This window comes from Lissotriton vulgaris, chromosome 7, assembly GCF_964263255.1.
Source record: "Lissotriton vulgaris chromosome 7, aLisVul1.2, whole genome shotgun sequence".
In the NCBI taxonomy this organism is placed as follows: Eukaryota; Metazoa; Chordata; class Amphibia; order Caudata; family Salamandridae; genus Lissotriton; species Lissotriton vulgaris.
In genome coordinates this window covers 1,204,751,169-1,204,771,014 of record NC_141695.1, presented here as the reverse complement: position 1 = coordinate 1,204,771,014, position 19,846 = coordinate 1,204,751,169, and the positions used below count along the sequence as shown (strand labels likewise).

Below are 19,846 nucleotides of genomic sequence, written 5' to 3'. Positions count from 1 at the left end.
AATAATACCGTAAAAGCATTGATATGGTTTCTTAGCCATATGATACTTTAAATCGGATAAAATATTTACATACATAAAAACATTGACTAACAAACTCAACTGGTGCTTCTAAGATACGCCTACCCCGGTGTACCTGACCTAAGCCTAATACGTGGGAAGGAGTAAGTAAGTTGCAGTTTTAAGTTAAGTTGGGTTTTTGCCAAGAATCTAAATCAAGAATTCTCTAAGTTTTGAATCAGCTCCGTACCTTGGTTATAGAATGAAGGAGGTCTTGTATCTCGTTTCTCAGGACTTGATCTACCAGTAACCAGCAAGGGTGACTTGAAAACACCGAAGCTGGATTTCTCGGCGTGAGAAAAGGCAACTTCTCCAGTGTGTCAAAGGGGAGGGGCGGCTTCCTTCGGCTCTCGCATCAGCTGGGCTTCGGATAAGTAGATAGCCGCTCTGCTCCACACCACCGTGTGTTTGCTTAAGGCAAGTGTTGGTATATTTATACCTGGAAGGTGCCGTGTTTGACGTAAGGTTGGACATAAGACTTCAATAAAAGATGTCACTAAGAACTGACTGTTCCTTTAGTGCTCGCAGGAGTTCAATGACAAATCAAAACAAAGTTATGGGGAATTCCCAGGTTGCTGAAGGTTTGGTGTGTCGAAAGAACTTGTTGTGCTCTCTAGGACTTTAAAGAAGTAGCCTTGCTGTATTTGGGCTGCGTGGGCGATTACTGAATATGGGTAAGATTCGTATGTCTTCATTAGGACATGATTTATCATAAGCACATAAAGGCATGAATCGGGAATATTTAATTGGGGTCCTAGATACATTCACAACACTCCTCTTTCAAATTATTAGCCTGGAACCTAAGCACCTTGAATTTGCTCATTTGAATATTTCGCCAGCGTGTAGGGACGTTCCCGCCAATGCGAGGGCTCCGTCTATGATAAAGACCTACAAGCTAAAGTGGATACGGTTCTGTGACCTTGTGTGCAGCTGCCAAAATTCATCCCGTCCATTCCACTCCTGCACAGCTTCTGCCGTTCTTTCTAAAGCTGGCTCAATCAGTACTTTCCCACTCCACTTTGAAAGTTTTCCTGGCGGCAATATCTCGTTTTCCGCAGGATGGGACTACCTCTCTCTGCTCTTCAAGAATCATTCGACAGTTTTTCAAACGACTGTTCAGGAAGTTCCCGCCCATTCTATGTCCTCCTCCTTCCTGGCATCTCAATGTCATTTTGGCACAATTGATGAAGGCGACTTTCGAGCCTATCCACAAAGCGAATTTAAATGTTTTAACTTGGAAGGTGGCTCTTCAAATTGCTTTGACCTCTTCACGTCGCGAGAGTGATATTCAAGCCTTCACCGTTAAACCTACTTTCCTTCAATTCAAATCAGACTGTGTTCTGCTTTGCACCAATCCGATTTTCATGCTTAAAGTACCAGCTGATTTTCACCTAAACGGGCCAGTGTTAAAAACTTTCTTCGCAAATCATCAAACTCCAGCGGACCAACGTTTACATTCACTGGACGTTAAAAGATGCCTTAAATTTTATATCGACAGAACGGCTCCCTTTCGTAGATCTGGCCAACTGTTAGTTGCTTACGGACGCATGCGCAGAGGGCGTTCTGTTACCAAGCCATTTTTTGCACTTTGGGTTTCTTCAGCAATTTCCTTCTGCCGCCAGAAAGCTAGCAAGCCGCATGTGAATCTATGAAAGATACCCTAATACTGGAGAAGAACAATTGTTACTTACCTGTAAACAGGTGGTTCTCCAGTATTGGTGTCTTTCATAGATTCACATGCAACCCACCCACCTCCCCCTCAGAGGCTCGCTTCTCCTCCTAGACTCTTTTGTCACTCCTGTGCTTCGAAAATCTGAGGCCCTGAGCCTCTGAGGGGAAGGTTCTAGAGGGGTGCTTGCGCCTGATTGGCTATAGTTTGGACTAACATAATGACATGGATATGTTATATAGGTGTTTTTCTTTTCTCCTATGTATTCCTATGTGTTAATGCTAACCTGGTACTAGTAACTATTTCTGGTTTTGGAATTTGTGATATGTTTTGATATACATATTTTATTGGGATTTATTGCGTTTTTATTTATTGTGGGGCTCCCACTTAGACGACGGGAATATTCAAGCATGTGAATGTATGAAAGACACCAATACTGGATAACCACCTGTTTACAGGTAAGTAACAATTGTTCGTATTCACCAAGTGCTTAGCAGTAGTGGCAGCACATTTACGAAGGCAGCACATCCATGTCTTCCTGTACCTCGACGACTGGCTCATAATATCCAGCTCATACAACCAATGCGTGGAACACACTCATGCCAGGATACAACTGCTTCACGACTTTGGGTTCACAATAAACCACGCCAAGTCCCATCTCCAACCATCCAAAGTACAACAGTACCTCGGTGCCACAATAAACACCTCAAAAGCGCTAGCTTATCCCACTCCAGCAAGGGTAGCCAGCATGCAAACTCTTCTAACAAAGTTTCAACTACAACACTCCCTTCCATGCAACTCACAGGGATGATGGCCTCTTGCATTTTCATAGTGCCCCATGCAAGACTTCAAAAGCGTCCGCTACAAGAATGCTCATCAGATCAATGGAACTAGGCTCAAGGTCAATTGACAGACCTAGTGTTGGTAGACGGTCTGACTCCTCGCTCTCTGCAGTGGTGTAACACCAAAAACCTCTCCAAGGGACGACCGTTCCTAGAGCCAGTTCCTCAGATAATCTTGACTGCGGACGCATCGATCTCCGGCTGGGGAGCCCACCTACTGCAACACACCATGCAAGGCAGGTTGGCACCGTCAATCATCTGGAGTAACTAGCAATATTCCTAGCACTGAAAGCTTTCCAAAAGCAAGTATCAAACAAAGCTGTTAGTCTGCACAGACAACATGACAGCCATGTATTACACACAAGCAGGGAGGCACACACTCCCTGCAACTCTCTCAACTATCAAAGGACATATGGTGGTTATGGCTATACCTCAAAACATATTCCTTCTAGCCCAACATGTTCCAGGAGTACAAAATACCATAGCGGACCTGTTAAGTCGCCAAACACAACAGACCTACGAGTGGGAACTTCATATGCAACTTCATATGCAAGGTCAGATTTGCGTACGCTTTTCCACTTCTACCACTCATGCCACTAGTAGTACGCAAACTACAGCAGCATTCTCTCCCCCTCATCCTAGTTGCTCCAACGTGGGCCAGACAGCCGTGGTACACCACACTGCTACAACTGTCTGTAGTACCGCACCAAAAATTGCACCTCTAATCACACCTCTCAACACAGAACCGTGGAGAAATCAGACGTTCGGGCCCAGCTCAGCTCAACCTTGCGATCTGGCTCTTGAAATCCTAGAATTTGGATATCTGACCTTCCTCCAGACTGCATGAATGTTATAAAAGAAGCTAGACGTCCAGCCACTAGGGCATGTTATGCAGCCAAGTGGAAACTATTTGCAATATATTGTCACAACAACAATATTAATCCTCTAGATGCGTCTATTCAACACATCATAGGATACTTACTGCATCTCCAAAGATGTAAGTTAGCCTATACGTGTATTAGACTACATCTTGCTGCAATAGCAGCATATCTGTAAAACACACAGCATCTATCTCTATTCAGAGTGCCTGCCATTAAAGCCTTTATGGAAGGCCTTAAAAGAATAATTCCTCCCAGAGTACCACCTTCACCTGTGTGGAATTTAAACGTTGTTCTCACACGGTTAATGGGACCTCCCTTCGAACCCTTGTACAAATGTGAACTACAATTATTAACTTGGAAGGTTGCGTTCCTAGTAGCTATTACTTCTCTGCGAAGAGTTAGTGAACTACAAGCACTAACCAATCAAGAACCCTTCTTGCAAATGCATCACAATAAGGTAGTTCTGCGTACTAATCCAAAATTCTTGCCCAAAGTCATTTCTCCCTTCCATCTCAATCTGTGGAACTGCCCGTTTTCTTCTCGCAAGACAGACAGCAGAAAGTGCTCTTCACATATTCGATGTCAAGAGCATTGCTTTACTACATAGAGAGGACACAACCCTTTCGTACGACAAAACAACTTTGTGTCTTTTTCACCAGCTCAAAGGTAATCCCATTTCAAAATCTGGGATAGCTAGATGGATTGCCAAATGCATACAGATTTGTTACCACAAAGCTAAACGTACGTTATCTATTCATCCTAAAGCCCACTCTACAAGAAAAATAGGAGCTTCAATGGCATTTTTAGGGAACATTCCCCTAGATGACCTCTGCAGAGCAGCTACATGGGCTACACCGCACACATTCACAAAACACTATTGTGTAGATGTGCAAACCAAGCGAATGTGGGCCAGGCTGTTCTCAAAACATTATTCCAAACTACTGCAACAGATAGGGGTGGTCGCCGCTAAGAGTGGGTACTGCTATACAATCTGTGCACAGTGTGAATCTGCAGCTCATATGTCTCGAACGGAAAATGCTACTTACCAGTATGCATCTGTTCTTGGCATGTAGATCTGCAGAGTTGCACACGCCCACCTGCCTCCCCGGCTACCCTTGTCTGTTCCAGTATTATCTTAATTAGATACAAATTACATGGGCATCCTTCTTGCAAAGCTCCATTATTTCCCTAATGGCGAAAAACAATCTGTAGATGGAGCCGATGCCCATGCGCAATGTGGTCCAAAGGAGGAGTCACCTATTTCGTGACTTCCAGAGAACTTTTCAGGACAACAACAAACTGCAAACATCTGGGCCCAACACTAGGCGGCGATCTATGCACAGTCTGCAACTCTGCAGCTCTACATGCCAAGAACTGATGCATACCTGTAAGTAGCATTTTCCTTCTCAAAGACATTACTCACCTTTTCCCTCCTCGTCCGTTTCTGATGCCGCAGTGAGACTTGAATCTGGTTCTTACCCATTTGATGTGCGATCCCTTTGAGCTGCTTCACAAGTCTTTTTCGTTTATTGACTTTGAAGACTGCTTACCTGGTTGCCATCACCACTGCTAGGCGCGTGAGTGAGCTCCAGGCTCTTTCCTGTAAGCCTCCTTTTCTGTCGGTCCATCTGGACATGGTTGTGCTTCACACTCGCCCTTCCTTATTGCCAAAGGTTGTCGCTGCCTTCCACATTGAGCAAACTATCACCTTGAAAGAACATGTGGGGACCGCATCTGATCCCCTTCCAGCTGCACAGCCAAATCCCTCACAAATGAATCGAATTTCTATTTCAACCTTTGTTTCATCCACGTATTACTCCATTGCTTAACACTTATTTCCTTTTAACTTCATCAATTCATTTTACTCAGTCTTATGTTCATCATGATGTTAATGAAAACCTAGGAGAATTAAATGTTTCCTCATGTCACGATTTTTATTTAAAAACACCCAAGGCATTTCGGGAAGTTCCCTTCGTCCGGGGTATCGAGAATGCAGAAAATGAATAAACAACCATCAGTTCAGTAATGACTCCTCTGAAGCACTAAACAAGCTAAGAAACTTGCATTAATCATTTGAAATAACTGTGCTGTGAAACATTACAAATTCATGCCTCAAAAGCTATTCAATGTCAACCAGCGTTAATTTCCACAACAACCCATATTCAAACACCCCGATTATCCAAACCATTGCATATCCCAAGTCAAAAAAATCCTACAATTCTGAATTGCTTATGACCTCATTTTTACGCTTAGACATTCTTGTATCATTATTTGCAATCTTGTTTTCCAAGCGCTTACCATGACATGTGTTTATTTGGTTTTAGACTGGAAAAAGCATTCCTCAGTGTCACCTGCTTTCTGTGGCACAATTAATTACACAATTTTCCCGTTGTGCCTTCGCACGTCATTCCATTCCCAAAAGTAGCTGCATCAATTGTATGAAACCTACTCTGCGTTAATCAACCTTACCCCAGCCATCAGGTGATCTGCCACGTGCCCTTGTGCAAAAACTAAACTCAGTACTGGACTTTAAATGCAGCACTCTCCCTCTCAAGCCTGCTGCTTTACTATAAATCCTGCATTTCACACAATGCCCTGTAAATAATATCACTCCATCCATCCCCAATAGGATAACTATGCTTTACCTATACTGTAAAACATGCAAAATATTTGGAAAGGTCGACCAACAGGGTTTCAACTATGATTTTTCAAATAAACCAGATTTGTCTAAATAGTAACATCAGAGGAATCGGTTATTATTGAACTGATGGTTGTTTATTCATTTTCTGTGTTCTAGATACCCCTGACTAAGGGAACTTCCCGAAATGCATTGGGTCTTTTAAAATAAAAATCGTGACATAAGTAATCATTTAATTCTCCTGGGTTTTCATTAAAATCATGATGAACGTAAGAATGAGTAAAATGAATAGATGAAGTTAAAAGGAAATAAGTGTTAAGCAATGGAGTAATACATGGATGAAACAAAGGTTGAAATAAAAATTCTGTTAATTTGTGAGGGATTTGGCTGTGCAGCTTGAAGGGGATCAGATGCGGTCCCCACGTGTTCTTTCAATATTGCATCGCAATTGGGCAGAGAAAGCGTGCAAGCCTTCACAGTGTTGAAGTAATTAAGTACAGCAAACTTGGAGCATAAACATGGAGTACATTGGTGTGCATCTCACCACCTCTGAATGCAAACTATCACCTTGCCCGCTTTCTTTCCGCCTCCGCACCCTTCCAGAGAGGAAGAGCGGCTCCACCCTCTGGACCCATAACCTGCACACTCATTTTACCTGAATCTCACACAACCGTTCCCGGTGGATGACCAGCTCTGTGTTGGCTACGTGGGCGCCAAGAAAGGCGGGATGTACACAAGAGGACTGTCTCCCGCTGGGTCGTCTTGTGTATCAAGGCATGTTATTCTCTGGCTAAAAAGGAACCGCCGATAAGGTTGCGTGCCCTTTTTACTAGGGCTACAATAGCTACGACTGCATTGGGACCTGGTGTCCCCCTGCAAGACATCGGTCAGGCAGCCACATGGGCCTCACTGCACACTTTCACTAAGCATTATTGCATTGACAGTCAAGTCCAGAGAGACTGCTTCTTTGGTCGTTCTGTTCTCTGTGACTGTCTGGTGTGATCTTTGTTCGCAGACCCAACACCGGGGTTGGTATTGCTGGGGTATCTATTCTAAGGTAAAGAATCTATCACTAACTTGTTTTTCAGCTACTTACCTTCGGTAACAACATATATCTGTAAGAAACATTAGTTAGTGATAGATTCTTTAACCCCCCCCCCCCCCCCCCCCCAATCCCACCCACCCTCCCTGTTATGTGAACTTATTTCAACGGTTAAGGTCATCCCTTTCAGGGCCCTAGTTTCAATTTACCATTGGTCAGTATCTTGTATGCCTCTGCATTCCTGGCGCGGACAGCGTGCGTAGGTGCGTCTAAGTAGCTCCAGCAACTTCATCTAGGCGACTACGATGCCAACAACTTACGCGGAGCGGTATGACAACGCCTACCAACGCGCAGGGGTACTGCTGACGAAAACTTTCCGGATCCAGTCTGACGCCTGGGGGTAATACTAAGGTAAGGAATCTAGCACTGACTAATGTTTCTTACAGATATATTGTTACCGAAGGTAAGTAACATGCTTTTCTGTTACTGGGGGCGTGAGGGGAACGTGGAAGGGCACACACTTTCATTAATATCCCAGTCATGATGAAGATAAAGTATTTTAATAAACGGGACTGAAAGTAGTTTATCCTGGAGAAAGCCTGTAATTACAACTTTACCTCACCTCCACTTGAGCTAGCATGATTCAATTGTAAATAAACACAGGTTTGGCCAGAAAAACATTACAGAGCATGACGGCTTAGATTTACCAAGCTTAGTGGAAGTGTCCCTGTGCAACGGTATAACATCTTGCAGGCATGACTATAAGGACATTTGAGATCATATCTCGGTCCCAGCAGGCAAAACTAGCACCCTCTCGTTCTGTATCTCCTTTTGACCGTTTTAATCCATGTGCAAATAACGTTTTCTATTTAAATATTTTGTTATACTATTGTCTCAGGGATTCTGTGCTCGGACACAACTGTGCATAGAGGCTTGGAACATCGGTGAATTAGGGTGTGCCAAAACTCACCTTAGTACCCAAAAATCCCCTACCATACTAGCTACAGTGTCTCATTGGTTATCATAAACTCCCAATGCTTAGACAAACCAGAACATGGACTTAGTACACCTCAGGTAAAGTTGAACATATAAACACTCTTTCGTTATACAATCATTCCAGTCCAGAACAAGGAGTAAAAGAGGACACATGCATATATGAGATGTTTATTCACTAATGCAGTGTTCTCAAGCGAGTATCTTAGCTAATACAAGCAAACATATTATAAGAAACACAGTAATCAGCATAGTCACTAGTCCATAGAACACAAACGGCGAAAGCATGGTATTATGCTAAAATGAATAGGGTTTAACAAAACCTAATTCTCACCCTCCCTAGCTAGTATATTATATCTAAGAAGGTCTCTTTTGGGTTTTAGCAGGGCGGCCCCATACCTCAAGATTCTAGTGGTAAGGGATCACATCATCAGCCACCAGCTCTCTGCATGCGAAGCACCATCAAGTGTGTTTGTATGCTCTTGTGCAAAGCAATATAAAACGCGCCTAAAGCCAGAACTTGGCTGCAGCTGCATGTATGTTATGTATAGGAACATGCGAAGATCAGTGCTCACAACAACCACTGTGTTGAGATATCCTTGGAGGTTTCTGTACTCACTGTACAGACACAGCTCGCCAAACAAGACTGATATCAGAGTAACAACATATTATTCACGCATGAATCAAACATTCTACTAGGCTCCAAGCTAAAGCAACAGCTATGTGTCGTGTGCAAAAGCAGCAGAAAGGTAAAATGGCGTTTAAACTCCTAAAAAGCTCATGTCAACTTAACACTGCATACAGGCTATATATATCAATATGACACTATAGTCTGAGTTTTTAGATTCTCCCGTGTCTTAAAGAAAGCCTTGGTTGCTCTGTATCTTGCTTGTAAGTGCGCTGAGGGAGTAGTTTTGTTAGGCAAGTGGCATGCAATATTATTTTGAACCTGGGACACCAGTGGTTAATGACTGCACTCCACATATTTACCAGTGACTAATGGTTGCCCTGGACGCTACTGAAAGCATATCTTGGGATATACTGATATTAGTCTTGTACAAGGTTTAAGCACATAAGTATCAAGTATTTCCTCAAGTTAAGTTTTGAGTAGAACATCATGTCCTATCTTAAGTGCCAATAAAATTCACTCAAGTACTGTATGTTTCTGAAATACAATGTTCCTTATACGCAATCCACAATTTGCTTATGTGCACGTTAATTTTGTTAAGCTTAGTACAAAATGTGAAATGCTATTCATCTAGCAGTACAGTAATGTTGTATTCCTCTTTTGCAGAAGTCAACAAAAAGAACAAAAGAAGCTAGGCAAAGATCTTTATCCCCTGTGAAAAAAGACAAAAGTTTTGCTAAAGTTATTGATCGGAGAGAGTCTCCTACTCTTGGAGAGCAACACCGGTGTACTGAAAATGAAATGCTGAAGGAGTCTGACAGACACTCGCCAAGTCATAGCTTACCTTCCCAGAGGAAAAGAAGCAAGGATAAAAGTGAAGCGCTGAAAGAATCATCTTGCAAAAACAGATCTCCTGGTTCAGACAGGGCATCTCCAGAGAAGATTTCAAAGGAACCTGGAAGTTCACTTTCAGGAAGGATTAGATCACCAGAGCAGAGAAAGTCCGCTCCCCAGATAGAGTGTGACTTGCTAAAACATCATGAAAAATTGCAGAATGCAGCTAAAACCTTGTCCACTTCAAAGTCCTCACCAGGAAAGAGGTCGGCTGCAAAGAGGACATCTCCTGTGGATAACTCTGTCAAAAGAACAGTTTCACCTGTGCGGAGTGGAAGAGTTGCATCTCCCAATAGTGAGAACTCTTCAGAAAGTGAAAATTCTTCTAGAGACCGTAGCAATTCGTCAGACCAAAAGAAAATGAAATCAAAGGCCATATCTCCAGCAAAAAGCAGATCTCCTTCTGGACCTTTGGTTTCTACCACCAATGAGGGAAAGTTAAACTCTTCCCAAAGACTTGCAAGATCTAGATCTCCTGAGAAGGAGCGAGCAAAAACACCCCCTAAAAAGACCTCTAAAATATCCACTAAACGTGACCGATCAAGCAGTTCACCAAAGCGTGCTCGTTCAAAGACTCCAAGGAAGGGAAAGTCTAGATCAAGAACTCCAAAACAAGGAAGGTCTAAATCTTCTCCAAAAGGAGCAAGATCCAAGTCTTCTCCCAAACGAGGTCGGTCAAAGACCCCCCAAAAACGCAGATCTAAATCAAAAACACCACAGAGATGGAGAAAGTCCAGGACGCCGCAAAGGTGGGGAAGATCTAGAACACCACAGAGATGGGGCAGGTCCAGGTCTCCCCAGAGGTGGGGCTGGCGCAGATCTAGGTCTCCACAGAGATGGGGTCGCTCTGGATCCCGCCAGCGATGGGGCAGGTCAAGATCCCGGTCCCCAAAACGCTGGGGTAGGTCTAGGAGTAGATCTAGGTCTAGGTCTCCGAAACGATGGGGTAAGTCTAGGTCTAGAACCCCACCAAGAAGAGGCAGGTCCAAGACACCCCAGAAAAGAGTACGATCAAGAACCCCTCAAAAAAGAGGTAAGAGTAGGTCCAAAACACCTCAGAAGCGTGGCAGATCTAAATCACGAACTCCTAAGAAACTAATTGTTTCTAAAACCAGATCGCCACAGAAACGTGGGACATCTCGGTCAAGGACACCGCCAAAGCAAGGCCAGTCAAGATCCAAAACACCTCCAAAAAGTGAAAGGTGTAGGTCTAGAACTCCAAAACGGAGAAGATCTAAATCTGTAACTCCACAAAAACATGGAAAATCTGGGTCTTCTCCAAGAACGATAAAATCTCAGATAATTGCAAGGAGAAGTAGCTCCATCTCTTCTCCAGAGGTGAGAGCAAAATCAAAAACTCCCCTAAGAGGTCACAAGGCAGGGTCTTCTCCCAGAGCCAAAGAAAAGTCTGAAACTCCTCCAAGGAGACCTCGATCAGGGTCTTCTCCATTCGTGAGAGTGAACTCAAAAAGCCCGCCAAGACGAGAGCGTTCTGAATCCTCTCCAGGAATAAAAGAGAAATCGAAAACTCCTCCTAGACGAAGAAAACAAAAATCAATAACTCCCACAAGGCAAGATGGGTCTGGTTCTTTAGGACGAGAAGAGAAATCTAAAACACCTCCTAGGTGGCACAGGTCTAGTTCTTCGCCAGAGATTAAGACAAAATCAAGAACCTCTCCATTGCGACGTAGGTCTAGCTCTTCTCCAGAGATCAAAGGAAAATCTAAGATTTCTCCTAAACTACAAAAGTCCAACACTAACAGGGTGAAAGAAAAATCTAAATCACCTCGACGATGCAGGTCTGGTTCTTCTCCAGGGGCAAAAGGCAAATCAACGTCACCTCTGATGCGTGACAGGTCTGGGTCATCTCCCAGATTAAATGTAAAATCAAAAACACCCCCACAGCGAAGGAGGTCTGGATCTTCTCAAATGAAAGACAAATTGAAAGTTTCCCCAAGACGACGCAGGTCTGGTTCTTCCGCTCGGAAAGAGAATTTGGTGTTGCCAATAAGAAGACTTGATTCTGAAGCTTCCCCAAACTCTAAGCAGAAACCTAGAACTGCGCTAAGGCATGATCGGTCAAGCTCCTCTCCAGAAGTAAAGGCCAAATCAGAAACTCCTCCAAGGCGAGACAGCTCCGAGTCTTCACCTGAGCGAACTGTTAAAGCAAAAACTCCACCACGGCGACTGAAGTGTGGTCCTTCACCAGAGAGGAAAGACAAATTGAGAATTTCTCAAAGGCGTAGTAGGTCTGACTCTTCTCCAGAAGAAAAGATTAAATCTAGCACACCTCCACGACGAAGTAGACCCAGTTCTTCTGTAGAAATGGAAAAATTGAAATCATCCAGAAGGCAAAGTCAGTCTCATTCGTCTCCTGAGGTTAAGGAAAACCTGAGATCGCCCCCTAGAAGAAACAGAGCTGATTCATCTCCCGAGCAAAAAGAGCCATTGAAAGTGCCTCTAAGACGTGGGCGGTCTGGAGGTGCTAAATCAAAGACACCTTCCAGGAAAAGCACATCTCAATCATCGTCAGGTAGCAGCAGTTCTGACTCTTCACCAGATGAGAGGGGATCAACAAGAATAACTGCTTCTCGTAGCAGATCTGCATCCTCTCCGGAGGTGGCAAATAAATCAAGAAGTCCTACAAGGCGCCGGAGATCTGTCTCCTCTCCTGAAATTAAAGATAAATCAAGAACACCCCCACGGCGGACCCCTCCAAGGCACAGAAGAGCTTTATCTCCTGATCAGAAAGGCAAATTAAGGACTCCCCCCGGCCGAAGCTCCTCTGATTCCTCTCCAGAGGGGAATCAGAAATCACGAATGCCTCCTAGACGTAGGGAGACTGGGTCTTCTACAGAACAGAGAGTAAAATCTAAATCTCCTTCCAGGAAAAGCTGCTCGGCATCCTCTCCTGAATGTAAAGAGAAATCAAGAACGCCTCCAAGACGAAGGAGATCTAGCTTCTCTCTAGAACCAAGCAAGGAATCCAGATCACCCAGGCATAGTAGTTCTAATTCTTCTCCTGAACCCCTTGAGAAATCCAAATCTCCTCCAAGGCGAAACCAGCACAGGGTTTCTCCACTCCTGAAAGAGAAAGCCAGAACCTCCCCAATAAAGAAAAAGCCGGAGTCTTCATCGGGGGGAAGCAGTTCAGATTCATCTCCAGAGCTGAAAGGTAAGACTAGATTATCTCAGCGACGAAGTCGGTCTGGGTCAGTGGAAAGGAAAGACCGATCTAGATCTTCTCCATTAAAATCTCGTACTGGGACTTCCTCATTTGTGACCAAACAAATAATGTCTTCTCCAAGAAGCAAATTAGCATCCTCTCCAGGGTATAAAGAAAAATCTGGGAACTTCAAAAGGCACCCGCCATCAAGTTTATCACCAGAACATAAAGAGAAATCAAGAGAAATGTCGCAGAAAACAAAAGCTGGGTATTCTCCTGATAAGAAAGGCAAATCTAGAATATCACCATTACGAGGCAGAGCTGTCTCTTCACCAGAACATTTAGATTTACCAGTAAAAACTCACATACGTAGCAGATCACCTCCAAAGCTTGATAAGTTACAGACATCACCAAGGCATTCGGTTGCAACTTTGCAAGAACTAAAAAGCATTCCCAAATTTTCTCCACAGGGAAGTGGTACTTCTACAACTCCAGTCTCAAAATTAGGATTAAAATATGTGTCTTTGAGAAGTGGGTCTGGTTCAGTACCTGAACCAGATGCTAAATCAGAAGCAGCTGCTAGTCTTAACAAGCTTGGCTCCATTCCAGGACACACAGAGTGGCACAGCAAATCTGGTTTATCTTCATCCGTCAAAGTGAAAACACCACCCCAATTGTATAGTCCTGAGTCCTCTCCAGAGAAAAAGTTAACACCCCCACGTCATGAAAAGTCTAGCTCATCCTCTGCATCAAAGGAGTTATTGGGTACATCTCAGTTGAAAATCGGTGCTCTACCCATTCCAGAAAAGGGAGAGAAATCCCAAAAATCTCTAAGCCAAAGGTCTCTTTCCCCAAGAAAAGAGCGACCAAGAACACCACCTAGGCGTAGTGGTTCTAGCTCATCCACCATTGAGAGAGAAATTAGTAAAAAGCTGTCAAGGCAAAACATGCCACAGTCGCCCTCAGAGCAAACTGCTAAATCCAGAAGTCCCCCAAAGCAGGAAAGAGCAAGGTCTCCAGTTGCGTCACGAGCTTCCTCAAGAAGCAGTAGTTCTGGTTCGTCTCCAGATCGTGTTAAATCTACAGCCCTGGTTGGACGCAGCAGGTCTCGTTCAGTACCTGTGCAAGAAGAAAGATTACCATCTCCTCCCAGGCAACGTGGGCCTGAGCGATCTATGTCCAAGGGTACATTTGTGGCATCACCACCACAAAATAAGTCTAGCTCCTCTATACTTCAGGATAAAACCTCATTGCCAATAAGGCGAAGCAGGTCCATTTCTGCTCAAAGGAAAGCGAGAAGTGCATCATCTGGGCAGTGCACTACCACATCAGAAGAAAGTGGCTCTGGCTCATCTACAGACAGGAGCCGATCTAGGTCATCTTCTCGGCTTAGGAAAGCACGTTTGGATATAAATCGAAGCCGTTCTGGATCCTTTACAAGGAGTCGATCGGTGTCCATTGAGCAGGTACCAAAGAAAACTCTATCACCTTTAAGACATGCAGAGTCTTCACCAAGGTCTGAGAAATCTGTGGACTATTCACGACCAGGGTTTCCTGGGTCATTCACTAAACAGGAGAAAACTAAAGGACTTCCAAGAAGAAGCAGATCTTCCTCCCCTAGAAGGAAATTAAAATCCAGTATCCAAGAAAAGTCTGAGATATCCAGAATGCCTGAAAAGAGTGAGACTACAAAATCAAAAGGCTGGCCCTATTCTCCGAGGAGAGAGAAATCTGAATCCCCTTGTCGCAGACCTGAAAAACTGAGAGCTTCTCCAAGGCGGAGGTCAGGCTCTTCTCCAAGGCGAGGCAGGTCTAGGTCTACATCAAGAAGAGACAATTTTAGACATTCTCGGAAGAGGTCTGGGTCCTCCACAAGAGGACGGTCTAGGTCAACATCCAGGCAAGATGGATCTAGATTTGGTCAGAGGCATCGACGTAGGTCACTGTCCTCTCCAAGAGGGCGAATGTCTAGATCCTCCTCAAGGCAAAGACTTCAACTCTCTCCACGCCGAGGAAGATCTGGTTCATCTCCTCGGCGAGTCCGATCCCGCTCAAGATCAAGACGAGATAAATACAAATATTGTCGAAGGAGGTCTGGATCCTCTTCAAAGGGACGTCGGTCTAGGTCTACATCCAGACAAGAGAAATGCAGAAGTTCTCCAAAAAAAGGTGCTGCCTTGTCTATGAAGCGTGGCAGATCCAGGTCCCCACCTAAGCTTGATATGTCCAGGTCATCGTCTAAAAAAGGCAGATCAAAAATTTCTCCAGGTCCAGTGAAATCAAAAGCATCACCAAGAAGGAGATCAAGATCGTCTTCAAGGCCAAAACAAAAACAAGCCTCACCTAAGCAAAATTCCTCAAGAACTCCAACAAAGCAAGTACAGTCTCGATGGTCTCCAAGGAAAGACAGGGGTGATTCTCCTGGGAAAAAGAAATCAAGGTCACCTCCACTCTTGGACAAATACTCAAAATCGTCTGTGCAAGAAAAACTGCTACCCACACGGCAGAATAAATCTAAGCCCTCTCCAGACAAAAAGATTGTGTCAAGCACAAAACGAAGATCTTCTAGAGAGAAACTTATTTCCATTGCTGCAAGATCTTTGTCCAGGGACAGCAGCTCACCATCCCCATCAAGAGAAGAGTCTCCAAAGCAGAAGCAGTTGGCTTTAAAAAAGCAGCGACCCCGCCCTATTCGCATGTTACCATCCAATAGATCATCTTCAGAAAGGAGTGTATCCCCACCTGGATTAGTGAGAGTTTCTCCAAATGGTGAGCAGTCTCCTCAGAGTGGTAATCCAGCGAAAAAAGAATCTCCTGCATTTGTAAAAAAAGACCCCTCTCCTAACTTAATAGAGAGGGGGCGAAAGGCACAGGTGCTACCTATGAACAGTCCTAACCGGTCTGCTCTGAGAAGGAACAATTCTTTGACTGGTTATTCCTCCAGCAGTTCCCGTTCCAGTTCTCCTGCAAGCCATGCTTCCCCTGTTAAGTCTCCTCCACGTTTGCCTGTAACAACTAGGAGCTTCACTGCATCTGAACTCAAATCCCAGCTGTCCTCTACAACTGGTGGACTAAAGTCCCAACCATCATCCACCACAGGTGATTTGATTTCCCAGCTTTCTTCATCGCATGACTTGCAACCAAATTTGAATTCAACAAAATCTGTAGAGCAAATAAAATCCTTGCAACCCTCTGCGATATCTTTTGAGCGATCAAAATCCTCGTTATCGTCTACAAAGCCTGCAGTGCAGCCAAAATCATCCTTGTACTCCATAAAATCCGCAGAGACACTTAAACCTCTACTGTGCTCTGTAAAACCGGGTGAGCAGCCAAAGACCCCTTTACTTTTGACAAAACCTGAAGAGCTTCCAAAGCCACTGCCACTTTTGAAGAAGCACGAAGTGGATATGAAATCCACAAAAGATGACGAACAACCGAAGGCACTACTATCACTGAGAAGACATGAAGAGCTGACAAAACCTTCAGTTAAACATGATCAAAAAAAGGCAATGCTTGCTTTGTCAAGACAAGAAGCAGATGTGAAATCTCCACCAACCTTAAGACTTGCAGAACAGCCAAAATTTCTTCCTTCCTTAGTAAAAGCTACAGAGCACACAAAGTCACTTCTATCCACAAGAACTGAAGACCAGCAGAAATCTCAGCCATCTCCATTGATACCTATAGAACAATCAAAATCCTTGCCACCATTGAAACTTTCTGAACCAAAGTTTTTGTTGTCCTCCTCAAAACATACTGAGCAACCAAAAATCCAGTTCCACTTGCCTTCTGCAAAGTCTGAGCCATCAAAACCCAAATTCCAATTTCAGGTGTCCTCAACAAAATTGATTGAGCAATCCAAATCCCTGCTCGCTTCTGCAAAACCTCTAGAGCATTTTAAAAATCCTCTTTCTTCAGCAAGATCTGTAGAAAAAACGAAATACCCATTATCAACAAGAACGAGTGAGCAACCACCAAAATTTCAATCCCATCTATACTCCACAAAAGGTGTTGAACCACTGAAATTGTTTCCTTCAGTAGAACCTGTTGAGCCTCTAAAGCCGCAACCATCTTCAACACAACTTGTTGAGCAGCAGAAATCTCCACTGACTGGAGTAGAGCCTGTTGAGCAACCTAATGCTCAGCTGACCTTGGAAAATGTTAAACATCCCAAAACACAGTTCCCAACAGAACATCTTGAGCAGAGGAAGGACAGTCTGGTATCTGTGGATTCTACTTCACAGTTGCATCCTTGTGTGACCTCTAAGGATCCTGTTGAGAAGCTGAAGGACCTACTTTCTTTCACTCAAACTGCTCATCAGCTGAAGACACTGCATCCTTCCACTGAATCTAAAGAGACTTTCCAAGTCCACCTGTCGTCTACAGAGGTTGCAGAACTGAGGGCCCAACCCACCCTTTCCACACCTGTTGAAGAACAGAATACCCCCAGCTCTTCAGTGGAGTTTGTTGAGCAAATGAATGCGCAGATTTCATTCACACAGCCTGTAGTGGAACAGAAGGCCCAATTCTCAAGGGATTGTGATAATGTAGTGAATGCCAGAATGAATTCTATGGACCCAGTTGACCAACTAAAGCCTCTCATGACCTCACTAGAGAAGTCTGAAGAATTGAAATCCAGACGGATGTCTGTGGATATTGTAGAGCAACCAAAGCCCCAATTGCCAATTCATTCTTCTGAGCCATTAAAAGCCTGTCTGGCCTCAGAAGATTCTTTCATGGAGCCAAAGCCCCAGCTGGCCTCAGGAGAACCCCAGGAACGCCTAAAGCCTAGAATGATCTCAGCAGACCCATCTGAGCAACTACAAGACCGTCTTTCCTGTATGGAACCTGTTATGCACCTGAAGCCAAAAGTGTCCATAGTGGAACTTGGTGAGCAATTGAATCCCAGTGCGTCTTCCACAAATGTGAATGAGCTGCCCAAATCCCATTTACCTGTATTAGTACCCTATGTGCAGCAGAAATGCAGTGCAGCTAGCCCAAAACACTTATTAGAAGTTGAGCAAGTGAACCAACAATTGTCCATGTTGACATCTATCGTGGAGTGCCAACTTTCTGACAATAGAAGCCCAAGGAAAAGTCCCCAGTACCCAAGCAAAGGTGAACATTCTGGTGACTCCAATCTTGGTCTAAAACTATGTAGATTGCCTAGCCCTCCTCAAGACACTCAAACAGATACACCCGATGAAAAGAGAGGTTCGTCAAAGCCGCCATCTGCAACCTCTTTGTCTCCTACTCTGCCTGAGGAAAATATAACTCAACGAAGAAGGAGCTCATCATCTTCATCATCATCTTCCTCATGCTCCTCTTCCTCATCTTCTTCCTCCTCCTCCTCCTCCTCCTCTTCCTCCTCTTCTTCATCGTCTTCAGACTCAAGTTCATCTGATTCTTGCCCACCCTCACCAGAGGGCAAAGAGCATGTGCAGAAAAGGTAAACTGAATATTCTTTTATGACAAGTTTATTTTATCATTTGACATTCTTTTATGGCTTTTTTGAGTAGTGTGTCCAATTATAGCTTAACCTGTTCATTCATAACTGTTGCAATGTTTAACTGCTTTAAAAACAAATCATAGTTGAATCTAACGTTTTTTCATTATCTCTAAAACATAACATTAACCAGTGTCTTCCAAGAAAAGAGAATTGTTTTGTAGAATGAAGATATTCTAGATTCATGCTTTTTGTACCTTGCCATTGAGTGTTGGATGTGGAAAGATTTCTGAATAAGCATAGTATGGTTTTTATTTAGACTTGAGGGTTTGTTTATTTATAATCCATCACAGTCAATGACCTAGATCAAACCCAATTTTACACCACCGTCTGCTCCACTTCATAGTTCTTTCTGCTGTCAGTCAGCAAGGGGTGACTCTGACCTTAATTCCAAAGATCATTAAAGCACAATGAAACCAGTCATCAGAGCAGAGTAACGAAACATTGATAATAGGAATTGTGCTGGGGGAGTCTAACTGTCTTCAACTCGAGTGAAAATGGGGTCTGTAGACTAGTACATTTTCCCATCAAAGTTCAATGTCTGTGGAAAGTGTGCTTTTTGTGTCCCTTCAGTCTTATAGATGAAAGGTACTCCTGTAACCTGGTTGCCGAGAGTGGGTCTTCGAGTACTTTGATACATTTCATGACTGTATTTCCACTCATTTCTGATGGCTATTTTTAACTGCAGATTCCTCACATTGTGAATGCTCCAGAGCGCACCCGGAAACTTGTAGATCATTTATCTTGCTTGCTGACAGGTGATGGCTGTAAGAAGGTGCTCTCTTTTTGCATAGTTGACCCCACTTTTTGCCAAACTTTGGATGTACTTTGACTGTGTGCGCCCTGGGTTCCTGCCAACATGGTACCCAGGGCCTATGTTGTTTTCCTAAACTGCATTAATACAAAACCCAATTGGCACTCTAGGGCCAACTGTCATTCCCTTGTAAATGGTACCATAGGTACCAAGGGCACTATGGCCAGGGAAGGCCTCTAAGGGCTGCAGCACTTATTGGGCCACCCTTGGAGACCCTCTATCTATATATAGAGACACACAGTGCCATTTCAGGCTGTCTGTTTTGGTGCAGGACAAAATAAAATGAACATGGCACACATCCCTGTATGCCATGCCTACAACCCACTGCCCTGGCATAGGTCAGCCACCCCTCTAGCTGGGTGCACTATACCAGTGGTGATGGTATAGGTGCATGAGGCCTGTACCCCTACAGTGTCTAAGCCAATTCCTAGACATTGTAAGTGCAGTAATGCCCTTAAGAGTATATGGTACTGGAAGTTTGTTGTTGCAAATTCTACAGCACCGTAACAGCTTTACTGAAGACTAGGAAGTGTGGCATCAAACTTCGCAGCACATTAAGCCCACACAGATGCCAGTGTGGGATTTAATGAAAAATGCATTTAGAGAGCATCTTAGAGATGCCCCCTGAAAAACGACCGAACTCTAGTGTCCAGGCTGATTCGCTGCTTACCAACTGCCTCCACCAGACTCGTTTCTGAATCCCTAGATAGAGAGCCTGC

The 19,846-nt window shown here is 44.0% G+C and overlaps 1 protein-coding gene across 6 annotated transcripts in view; it reads left to right on the top strand.

Moving 5' to 3' along the window:
* LOC147703187 (uncharacterized) overlaps positions 1 to 19,846 on the top strand; it is a 901,849-nt gene that overhangs the window by 660,364 nt on the left and 221,639 nt on the right. For all 6 annotated transcript variants that reach the window (XM_086931719.1, XM_086931718.1, XM_086931717.1 and 3 more), the window contains exon 11: positions 9,417 to 18,256. In XM_086931719.1, coding sequence (XP_086787845.1) covers positions 9,417 to 18,256 — 8,840 coding nt within the window. The remainder of the gene's footprint in view (positions 1 to 9,416; positions 18,257 to 19,846) is intronic.